The sequence below is a fragment of the Pseudonaja textilis genome, chromosome 2 (assembly GCF_049901715.1).
Source record: "Pseudonaja textilis isolate UNSWEBS1 chromosome 2, rPseTex1.2, whole genome shotgun sequence".
In the NCBI taxonomy this organism is placed as follows: Eukaryota; Metazoa; Chordata; class Lepidosauria; order Squamata; family Elapidae; genus Pseudonaja; species Pseudonaja textilis.
In genome coordinates, this window is record NC_141991.1 from 168,181,952 (window position 1) to 168,194,470 (window position 12,519).

The 12,519-nt window shown below is 36.5% G+C and overlaps 1 protein-coding gene across 1 annotated transcript in view; it reads left to right on the top strand.

The window, feature by feature from the left end:
* The window catches only part of PIGG (phosphatidylinositol glycan anchor biosynthesis class G (EMM blood group)), a 75,419-nt gene that overhangs the window by 22,945 nt on the left and 39,955 nt on the right, over positions 1–12,519 (top strand). The window contains exon 9 of the mRNA XM_026712721.2: positions 4,206–4,663. Within this exon, the coding sequence (XP_026568506.2) occupies positions 4,206–4,663 (458 nt within the window). The remainder of the gene's footprint in view (positions 1–4,205; positions 4,664–12,519) is intronic.

Genomic DNA, 12,519 nt, shown 5'->3' on the forward strand with positions numbered 1-12,519 from the left:
ACTACCACTCAATTTGAAGCAGATTCTCACAAGCAACAACAGACAATGATTCTAAAATGGGAACCAAACCAAGATGTCTACACTGCCTCCACATTTACATCAACAGCATTATCATAGGCCTAACAACTTTATGCGTAAAATTAGAAGCATCTTCACACGTCGTTCCTCTAATGTGATACGTGTCACAATCTGCCAGAAGTGCTGTTATGAATTCTACGTAGGACAAACGTACAAAATAATGAATTTGAGTTTGAGTTTGAGTTTGACATCAGATCTTAAAATGAGGATCAAAGTATTCCTGCATCTCAGATACTTCATTAGAGCTCTCAAAGAAGCCATTTTGGAAACAACCAATGTTAATGGCACAACTGAGTGTGTGTTTGCTGAACTCATCCATAGGTTTTTCAGCTACCTCAGAAAATCTCAACAAACAACAATGAGGAGCTTTTAACACCATACAATTGTTGTTTGATAAGGAACTTGTTTTCTGTCTCATGTGTAACCTGTATAAATAAAACAAACAAAATGTTAAAAAGTTAGGATATTTATGTAGTTACTTACCAAACAAATCTAAACTATATTAAAGTAACCAAAATATCTTTACAATCCCCAAGACATGTCACAACTTTTGAGCATCCCTAATATTTGGAAATTGAAAGTTGAAAAATTTAACATGCCGTAAAAGCATCCTGCTTTCCCTTTTTTTCCCTTGCTGCCGCATCCTATGCCAGTTTAGCCACTCCAGTTGTGATTGATACAGATACAGATAATCAGAATTGGAAGGGACCTTGTAGGTCATCTAGTCCAACCCCCCGCCCAAGCGGGAGACCTTACACCATTTCTGACAAATGGCAGTCCAATCTCTTCTTGAAAGTCTCAAGTGATGGCGCTCCCACAACTTCCGTGGGCAAGCTGTTCCATTGGTTGATTGTTCTCACTGTCAGAAAGTTTCTCCTTATTTCCAGGTTAAATCTCTCCTTGTTCAGTTTCCATCCATTATTCCTTGTCTGGCCTACAGGTGCTTTAGAAAATAGCTTGACTCCTTCCTCCCTGTGGCAGCCCCTCAAATATTGGAAGACCGCTATCATGTCTTCCCTGGTCCTTCTCTTTACTAGACTAGCCAAGCCCAGTTCCTGTAACCGTTTGTTGTATGTTTTAGCCTCCAGTCCCCTAATCATCCTGGTTGCTCTTCTCTGAACTTTTTCTAGAGTCTCAACATCTTTTTTATAATGTGGTGAACAAAACTGGATGCGGTACTCTAGGTGTGGCCTTACTAAGGCTTTGTAGAGTGGTATTAGTAGTTCCCTTGATCTTGACTGTATCCCTCTGTTAATACAACTTAGGATTGCATTAGCTTTTTTGGCGGTGGCTGCACACTGCTGGCTCATATTTACCTGGTCCACTAAGACTCCAAGATCCCTCTCACAGTTACTGCTATTGAGCCTGGTTTCACCCAGTCTATATACTTTTGTATACTTTTTCTATGTACTTTTGGTTTTTCTTGCCTAAGTGTAGGACTTTACTTTTTTCTATATTGAATTTCATTTTATTAGATATGGCCCAGTGTTCTAGTCTGTCAAGATCCATCTGGATCTTGAGCCTATCTTCTTGGGTGTTAGCTATTCCTGCCAGCTTAGTATCATCTGGAAATTTGGTAAGTTTCCCTTCTATTCCCTCATCTAAGTCGTTAATGAAGATATTGCAGAGTACTGGGCCTAAGATGGAACCTTGTGGCATCCCACTGCTTACTTCCCTCCATGTAGACTTAGACCCATTAAGGACTACTCGTTGAGTATGGTTTGCCAGCCAGTTGTGAATCCATCTAGTGGTGGTGCTATCTATTCCACTTTTTTCTAGCTTACTAAGAAGTAGGTTGTGGTCTACTTTATTGAATGCCTTGCTGAAATCTAAATATATTATGTCTACAGTATTTTGCTGGTCTAATAATTTAGTCACTGTGTTGAAGAATGAAATAAGATTGGTTTGGCATGATCTGTTTTTAACAAACCTGTGCTGACTGCTAGTTATTGCTTTACTTGTTTCTAGATGTTGGCAGATCTGTTTTTCTATTATCTTTTCCAGTATCTTCCCGGGTATTGATGTTAGGCTGACTGGTTTATATTATAGTTTCCTGGGTCTGTTTTTTTTCCTTTTTTGAAGATGGGAACCACATCAGCTCTTTTCCAGTCTTCTGGTAGTTCCCCGGTGCTCCAGGATTTTTGAAAGATACGGTGCAGTGGTTCTGAGATGCCCTCTGCCAGCTCCTTTAAAACTCTGGGATGTAATCCATCAGGCCCCAGTGATTTGTTTTCATCAAGATCAGACAGGTGTTCTCTTACTATTTTTTTGCTTATTTTAACTTTTATTTCTGGTCTGTCTTTTATAGTTATGTTTTTGGTGGGTTGAGCTATAGTTTCTTTTTGCGTGAAGACCGATGCAAAGAATGAGTTAAGCAGTTCTGCTTTCTCTCTGTTGCCTGTTGCTTCCTTGCCATCTTCTCTCTTTAGTGGACCGGCTGTTTCCTTGATTTTTTTCTTGTTATTTTATATGTTGGAAGAAACTTTTTAAATTATCTTTGACTTTTGTTGCAAGTCTTTGTTCGTTGTGAGCCTTTGCTATCCTGACTTCGTCTTTTCAGATTCTGGCTATCTGCTGATATTCTGCCTTAATTGTATGTCCTTCTTTCCATTTTTTGTACTTGTCCTTTTTCTTTCAATTTGCCATAGATATCTTTGTGTAATTGATTGTAGCTTAATGCCTCTGGGTGATTGGTTTATCCTCCAAACCTTCTATTTTCAATATCTACATCAAGGTGCTTTGATATAATTAAAACTTCTTGAAATGAGCTGCCTGATTTTCTGTGGAATAATGCTGATGTTTGAAGTGACAAAATACTTTTTCTGGATCATTTCTGATTATCTTTATAGTTTGAAACATATTATTCCTCAGATGCTATTGCTTGTAACTTACTTGATTACATTTTTCCTTTACTTGATTGCCTTTTACCTGAGTCGTCATGTTTTTTGTGCAACAAAGTGTATTTCAATTTGTTGAAGATGGTGCGCCAAGGTTTTTTTTGAAGGACTTAGCTTTCTTTAAATCAGTGTGTCCAATGCTCTAGTCTAGGGTGATTAGCACATAAAATGTCTATTTTTTGTGGCAATCTTGCACAACACCTTTGTTTAAATAAAACCACAGTTTCAGGAGGGACAAGATAATAACCTGCACATCACGATTCTTTTTATGATTGCTGTTAATCTACGTCATGGTCATCAACTTCTCCTGGGGTAGGAGTTGCGGCTAGTCCTAGCTTTCTAAGGATATGGTAATGGTATTGGAAGGGGCTGAGAATTTTTAGCCTATTGTTTTGCTCATTTTGTGGACTTGTGGTTAAGAATGGTAATGGAAATATTTTGCTTTTAGCCTTAAGATATCCTCAAATACCCAACCTCAAACAAAAATTGTGCAATAAAAAATATCCACTTTTGTTTTCTATGGTGATTTTCAATCACCCAGGTCATTATTGTCCCCAAAGTGCTTTTCCAAAAGACAACTGGACTTTCTTGTTTTTTTTTCTTTGAAAATGTTTCGCTTCACATCCAAGAAGCTGCTTCTGTTCTTCTTCACAGCTGAAGAAGCTTCTTGAACGAGAAGAGAAACATTTTCCAAGAAAAAACCCCCAAGAAAGTCCAGTTCCTTTTTGAAAAAGCACCTGTCTAATGTCCACTTGGTTATCCAATTTCAGCAGTGTACCCCATCCCTCCATGGGAGTGATGTATTTTTTTCCTCAAACATTCAGCCATGTTGGAAAGGGAACAGGCAAGAAGAGATCCCGACTTATCCTTAGAATGTTCTGATTGCTAAATTTTGCTCTTTTCATTTTCATCTGATTCGTTTCTTATCCTGATGTGAAACTAATCTACCTTACAAATGTTTCATCAGTCATTGCAGGAAGCTGCATCACAGCCCTTGAAAAATAATGTTCTGTAGTTTCAGTGGCACAATTAACAGTGTTGACAGCAATGCTGAATTAACCTTGCTTTAGATCAGGATCGAAGAGGAGTTAACATAAAATATAACAAAAGTACAGTTGTCACCAAAGAAGCAACTCTATGCTGCCAATTCTAATGATATGTTGGATTCTTCCAAATTATATCCCCAAGATATATATCTATATACTGTATATTTTCCCTCTCTTTTTGCAGAATCCAGCTGCTGCTCCTTCTAGCTGGTCTGAATTAGATGTGCTGATCCTGGCAGGCACCATTGGCCATATTTCAAGTCTGGGTGCCAGCAGCTTTATTGAAGAAGAACACCAAACCTGGTACTTCCTGATCAATACCCTTTGCCTTGCCCTCTGCCAAGAAATCTGCAGGCACTATTTCTTGACCAAGGACGGTGATCTGCAGATCCCCACCACGGACAAGGCAAAGGCAGAAGAAGTGAAAGAAACTCCTCCCCACTACAGAAGTGATGTTGAAATAACAGAGGATGAGCTGAAGATGGGCAGAGGGGACGATCCGTTAAGCGTGAATACCTTTGAGAAGTGGATGGCCTTAGCGACTCCGTGGCTCATCCTTATCATCTGTAGAGTGCTCCGTTCGTTGAATCAAACTGGAGTCCAGTGGGCCCATAGGCCAGATCTTGGACATTGGCTGACAAGGTACCTATTTGAGTTTTTGTTATTTAGATTGCTTAAGGTCTAGTACCTAAGTACATAGTCCCTCATAAAACGATTGTCCCATCAGACCTGAGGACCCTAGAGGAGCACTAGTGAGATACTGAAGAGGTTCCCTTGCTATTGATATCTGCTCCTTTGCCTAATATTTGGTCTCTTTTACCCCTTGCGTTTTTAAACATTTTAAAATGCTTTTAATAATAATAATTGTGTTTTATATACAGTATATATTAATTGAGTTTTAGCCTTGTTATATATGGCCCAGAGTCCCTTTTTTTGTGAGATGGGTGGCCATATAAATTTGATAAATAACAGATATACTGTGGGGCTCTTCTCTGTATGCCACCAGTGGAGTGATGGAGGAAAGGACTTTCTAAGTTGTGCTGCTTTGGTTATGGAATCTCATTTCACCAGAGGTTAGGCAGGTTTCTTTCTAATATCAGAATTCCCCCATGCCTTTAGGTTTCAGCAGCAAGGTGTATGTTTGTCCATCCATCCCTCCCTCCATCCATCCATGAATCTATCAATAATACATAACAATTTAACAAAAAATCAGTAATTCCTATAGCTATCAATCATCTATGAATATCAATCAATATCTGTATAATTTCTCTATATCTATGTCTGTCTGTCTGTCTATCTATCTATCTATCTATCTATCTATCTATCTATCTATCTATCTATGATACATTATAATGATTTAACAAAAATATCAGTAGTTCCTATAGCTATCAATTATCTATGAATATCAATATCTATATCTATCATCTATCTTTATATATCAATCATCTAGTTATCTAGTTATCATATATCTTACCTATGTATGAATCTATCAACGATACATTTTAATGATTTAACAAAAAAAATCCCAGTTCCTACAGCAAACTGTAGAAATCTTTCAAATAAGTGGGAAGAGAAAGCACAACTTGAAACTATTAATAATTTTAACTACAAGATCTGGCTAGGAGGGTTCTTAATTCTCTGGTTATAAGTTTCTTTTTAAAAAGCATTTGCAACATGTATCAATTATACTGTGCTTTGGTATATTTCTTCCCTTGTTTCTTAAATAAAAAATAGGATTTATTTATTTATTTATTTGGCATATTTGCTTTAGCCCGAAAATCTTGAACAAGATTTGCACATATGAATATTGCATCTGGGTTTTTTCCCCCCTCTGTGTCTCCTTCCCTGCACTGTGTTTTGGGTTATTGAGCATCTGAAGGGAGGGGAAAAAAAACACCAGTAGAGGATAATAATCATCCAGCTGAGCAATGATTTAGAATAAATTGGACTTTCCCCAACTGAATGCCTTCTAAATATGGGTCAGACTAAAATACCCATCACCCAAACCCATCACCCCCATCACCATAGGGATTGGCTAGTAGACTGTTTCAATTGTTCTGAGGCTGAAGTGCAAGCAGATTTTTCTTCTGCGAGACGAAGGAAAGCATAACCCAAGAGGCAGTTGCTTTCTTACTCAATGTACGAGGTTATTCTGATCTCTCCATTCTTTTCCTACTATTTCTATCTTTACCAGCAGGTGCTAAAAGAGGAGGAGGAGGAGGAGAAGTAGTTGAATTGGGGTTTGGGTCAGGATCAATTAAAACTTTTTCATTTCTTAGTCCGATAACATGGAATAATTAATCTTTGCATTCGTTGCTAAAGCTTCCCTTTCTACCTGATTATATGTCTTTTCCCCACGGAGATGTTCAAGTGTGACATAACATTCCAGCTCCTTAACCAGAATGTTTCAGCAGCTCATTTGTTCTGATGGTACAGTGTGCTTTAGAGCAAACATGATTTACTCCCTTGAGTATGCTGCTAGCCCTGTGTGGAAACCCACCAACGGGTTAGATAAGTCTATGTTTCCTGCAGGCCTTGCAGTGTCTGTGTGTGTTTGGGGGGGAGCGAGGGAGGGTGAGGTGTTGCTAGAACCCCCATGACTCAAAGCTGTGTGTGCTCTGTGCTAAAAATAAAATGAGAACCAAGCACCAAGGCAACCCAACGGCTATGACGCAAAAAGCAAAATTATGTTGCTTTTTATAAACTGTCTTTTAAAGAATCCGTTTGCATTGTTTTGCTTTGTTTGCACTGCTGATGCTTGTTGAAAGGAGCCAGGAGCTGAAACTGTCTTCCTAGATTTTGTCAGATATTGATCACACATTTTTGGCAATTATAAAGCCTTGGAAGGCATTTTGTTTTATAAAACAGACAACCTCTCCTTACCACCAGCACCCCCCAAAAAAGGTAAAATGTGAGATTTTTCTGGAAGCCGAGAGCAGAGTTAAGCTTGTGCCCGACTGTGTTATATGTGGAATCCGGAAAAAATACAGGATTGTGTTAATGTATCAGGTTTAGGCTTGTTAAGAAAGTAATCAATGTTTTTTTTTTCCTGAGAGGCAAGAAGTTGCACGATCTGATTGCCACGTAGAAGAGAAGATTGATGCAACGGTTTCAGGAGAATGGTTCTAAAATACCTACTAAATTTTCTGACAAGGTCTGACAAGAAAAATACTACTGGGCCCCCTTTTTCTGGTCCCAGTATCAGTAGAAAATCTTTTTCTGATCCCAAGGATCAGTTTTAAAGATAGAAGGATATCTCCCTTTTTACACTAAATTTTCATCTTAAGGTTTTTAGGGAAATTATTTCTAGAGTGCTCTTCCAGATCAACATAGTTACCACTTAGAATGCTGTGGCATTTTCCCCTTGCCAGGAGTTCCTCAGTGAGATCGAGAAGGTGAGAAAAGTTTATTGAAAGACAATTTCCCTACCATTTATGAGCCTTCTTCACCGACCTGAACTTGCAACCACACCTTTAGGTATTTTACTAGACCACAGTGGCATAGTATCAAGAGTCTGGGCATGATGTATCCTACAATATGCCCCATAATCCTTTACACGATGCAATTGATTCCATATTACTGATCTACTTAGGCTAAAATATATATATTTTTTAATAAAGTTTTATTTGGGTTTTCACCCACAAAATACAAGTAAAACATCTTTTTTGAAAATAGCATGGTCCCGGGTTGAACTTCTTTATACAGACACAAAACTCAATTTCATGCTCCTTTTTGTATTCTATTCCATATCTTATACTATTTTACATTTTCTATATAGTTTTTCCCCTCTTTTAATTTTTTCAATTTTATTTTGATTATCTCATCTCAATTCAAATCATTATATTTATACTTTTGTCTGTTCTGTTTCAATTTCATGTTATGTTTTCTTTTTTTAAAAAAAACAAATTTTATTAATTTTCAAAGAGAGTACACAAACAAAACATAAGACATAAGAACATAAAATATCTTTTCTAACAACTACTTAACAAAACAAATAAGACATCTCATTTAAGTACAATATAGTTCTAAATTATCACGTTTCCACACAATTTAATATGCATCTTATATATTCAACTTCATATCTTATTACTGTTTTCCACCTTCTTACTGTTTCTTCCTTTATTTCTGTTCAATTTTATTCATTAGACTTCTACTTTCATATATTTCATATTACTATATTTCATATTATTACTATTTCATATGTTCTTATCCAACATCATTACTCCTCAATAGACAAACGTAGACTAACAAAACACATAACATAAAAATATAAAACTTCTTTTTAGAAAGCGGCTTAACCCCGGGTTATAACTTTTGGTACAGACGTAAATCAAATTCATGCTCAGCTTATATACTATTTCATATCTTATTTAAAATTCTACATTTTGCATATATCTTCTCCCCTCTTTTCACTCTCTTAATTCTATTTTATTTATTTAATCTCAATTTAAATCATTATACTTGTATCTTTTGTCGGTTCTTTTTCAATTTTCCATTTATCTTTCTCTTAAACACAAACTTTTTCCTGTAATGACTGGTTGAAGTATGACACCTTTCTATTTTCCCTCCAAATTCAACACTTAAAATTATACATTGTTTCTATTCTGATTCTGCTTAGTACATTCTACATGACATTTTAAAATAAAAAACATAATAATCTTATAGTATATTAAAAACAGTGTTCCATAACAAATTAGTTAATTAAACATTAATTACACAATCCCTACAGTATTCTATTAACACATATTTCAAATACAAATACTAAAATACAGTCTTGTGTACCTTTGCAGAATCTCTATTTAAATTATATTTTACCCTTTATCTCTGAAAAAAAAATTGTTTATTAACATCTTGTTTTAAGTCTTTATAACTTCCCTTCGCTTTGTCCCTTCCTTCCTTATCAAATCTAACCTTTTTACCCCCCCAATCTCCAACTTTTTAATCTCCCCTCTCTGTTGTATTCCTCTTTTCCGTTGCTTTCTATCATTATATCGATTTTTCACCTTACTTTTCCCTTTCTTGATTGTTTTTTAGAACTTAAATTCTTGATTTTCTTCTCCTTTTTACCCTTTTTTAAAATCATATGTCCATTAAAGATGGCTTCTTCTTCATCATCCCAGCCTTTTTCTTGTTGCATTTCCTGGTAAGCAGAAATCGCCATTTCTAAAAAGCAAAAGATAGATCCAAAAGAGCCCTCTTCCTCTTCTCTTAGTCTTTCAAATTGCATTTTCAGTTCTTCAAAAGATACCATTGTAAAAAAAAGGATTTTTTTTTTAAGCAATCCAAATGTTTTCTTAGTCTTTCAAAAGATAGTTAAAGTCCCAAAGTCATCAAGCAATCAAAGTCAGCACAGTCAGTTTCACTTTCTTACTTTCTCTTCCTGGGGCAGAATTCAATTACACAATTCCAAGACATTTTTTGGAAGTTTTATTGCGATTTAATCTCTAATCTTATAAAACTCCAAGCAGTCTCCTTCAACAAACGTTAGTATAAATCATTTACCTCTCTTCCTTCTCACTTAAAGCAAAAAGATTTAAATTTTAAAATATCAGTGTTTAGGAATGTAATGTCCCCTTGGCTTCAATTTTGAAAGTTAGTACCTTCTACTGCCAAAGCGGGTATTTCCGATTTCCATCTGCTGTCTCCGTGAGAAGGAAAGTGAGGAGAGAAAAAACTTTCCCTTTACTTTCCACCGCAGCTTAACAATCCTCTGGGAAACAATATATCACTTAAAAAGCCAAAGTTCCAGGGTATTCAGATGTTAATTGTTGTCCCGGTTCAGCCAAAAGCTTTCTCTGTCTTCACTTCCTCCAGCGCATAACTTGTCCGGTTGAGAGGTTCTTTGTGACGGCCATTACTGACCATCGCTTCACCACCTTTGGAAAAGGGAGTTAAGCCGGCTGGGGAAGGGGGTGCGGTATCCCCCGACCCTGCCCGGACCCCCTCTCTTCAGCTATCCCTACAGGATAGCTATAGTCTCCTAATCCAATTGGATCGAAGGCACTCCAGCAGCGAGCACAGCAGGAATCGCGCACAAACGAATTCCTGCTGCCTCCGAAGCCTGTCAAACCGGAAGGCCCCATTTCATGTTATCTTTTCTCATTAAACAAATTTTTTCCTGTAGTTACTAATTGGAGTATGACACCTTTATATCTTTTAATTACATCCATTCAACTCTCATTTTAACTTCAATATTTATAAAAGTTTATGACCTTCAATATAATACATAACTTCCAATCGAATTCTGCTTGGTACATTCTTATAATACACACTATATTCTTTTTTTTAAAAAAAGAAAGATTGTAAATATATGTAATTATAAACCCTCATTCCATTCCAGTTCAGTTCTATCATTAATAATCATTAAAATCTTACCATCTTTAACACATTTTGAATTAAATATCATACTTCCTTAAAAACACATATAATCTCCATAATTAATTTTTCCCTTATTTCTCTTCACATATGTTTTATAAATCATTAAATATACCTTTTGTTACATTTATTTATTAACAAGCATTCCACTGAATTACGATAGCTATTTTATCAGACATTTTAATCATACATTGTTTCATATTTTCTAAAATTATTTCTGCTTCTAATATAACCATACTATCTTATCTACCTTTGCAGAATTCCTTTTTCCATTAAGTTTTCACCCATTATCTCTAAATAAGCTCCGTTTCTCTATATTTTGCTTCTTTCCTTTATAACTTCTTTTCCTTTCTTTCTTCCCTCTCATCTTCTCCCTCCCCTTTTTACCCCCTTGTCTCTCTAGTTCTAATTCTCTCTTCTGCATTTCCCTCTTCTGTTGCTTTCTGATTTTATACTTATTTTTCACTCTACTTTTTTTTTTGGAGTTGTTTTTCCCAATCTTAAACTTTCCATTCTCTTTCCCCCCTTTCCTTTTTTTTTCCCATCTAAGATTACTTGTTCATTAAAGATGGCTTCTTCTTTGTCACAATCTTCTTGTTCTGCAGGGATTTCTTATTGTTTCTCATAATTCCAAATCTCCATTTCTAAAAACTGATATACGAAGCCAAAAGAACCTCTCCCTTCTTGTGCATCTTCTTTGTACTTTTTAAGTTCCATTTTCAGTTCTTCTAAAAGTGGAGCCATTTTAAACAGTTTTAAACAACCACCGATTGATTTTAGTCATTCAAATACTGATTTTAGTCATTCAAATACTGACATTCAAATACCAAAAATCCAGAAATCATCAAGTAATCTAAATAGTCCCAAGTTATATCTTCTTATTTCTTTTTCGACTTTCTCTTCCTGGGGTTTTTGTTGTGATATTTCAGTTAGAATGTATCTTTTGGAAGTCTTGTTGAGATTTTGCTGTAAGTTCTTTTTTAATTCCAGGTAGTCTCCTCCTTTCCAGATCGTACCCTTTTATTCTTTTTCTTTCCTTTCCTGTTTTCAAAAGCTTTTAATTATCCAGAAATCTGTATTATCTCTTTGACTTTTTATTTTCAGCATTAAATGCCTACTGATGTCAAAGTGGATTTTTTCCCAATTTCTTGCTTAAGTCTCTTAGCTGTCAGTATAGGAAAAGGAGAAAACCAAATCTTTCCCCTTTTCTCTCTCCTTCGCAGCTTAAAAATCTTGTTAGGGAACAATGTTATTGTTTTTTAACAGCTTCAGTTCCAGGATACCTTATTTGTTGCTTTTGCTGTTTGACCCGGTCAACCAAAACTTCACTTCTTATCTTCCTCCTGCACATTCTTTTCCGGTCGAGTTCTTCTTTGTGGTGGCCATTTCTGACCACTTCTGCAACCGCCTTCGGGAAAGGGAGTAATGGCCAGCTGGTGAGGAGAGATGCAGCTCTCCTCAACCCTGCAGGCAGTTTCCCCCCTCTTCACCACCTCTATGGGGTGGCTTAGCCCCGAAACCAGCTGTCTCGGGGCGCTCCAGTGGTGAACATGGATCAAAGCCTCACAGAGACAAGGTTTCGGTCTGTCGCTGAAGAAGCTCAAACCGGAAGTCCAGGCTAAAAGATTTTTGTGCCAATTTCCTCTTTAATTTTTTTTTTCTAGAATGGGAAAGCGTGTGTATTTTTTTTCCAGAATTATAAAAGTGATTATTACAACAAGTGTAACCAATGAGAACAAGTCAGATTTGCTTGCAGAAATAGCAATAGCACTTAGACTTACATATTGCTTCACAGGACTTTACAGCCCGCTCTAAGCACTTTACAGAGTCAGCATATTGCCCCTGACAATTTGAGTCCACATTTTACCAACCTCAGAAGGATGGAAGGCTGAGACAACCTTGATCGACTCAGAACCAAACTCCTGGAGTGAGCAATGAGTTAGCCAGCAGTATTGCATTCTAACCACGTAGAATGCATGTGCCACCACGTAGTGATTTATAAAAATATATCAGTGACTTCAAATTTATTTAAGCTTTGCCTAGCACCTAAAACAGCACTGTATATACCTGGGAGAATTCAACAAGTGTGGCCACAAGTGAGATGGCTTCCTGTACTTAGCATC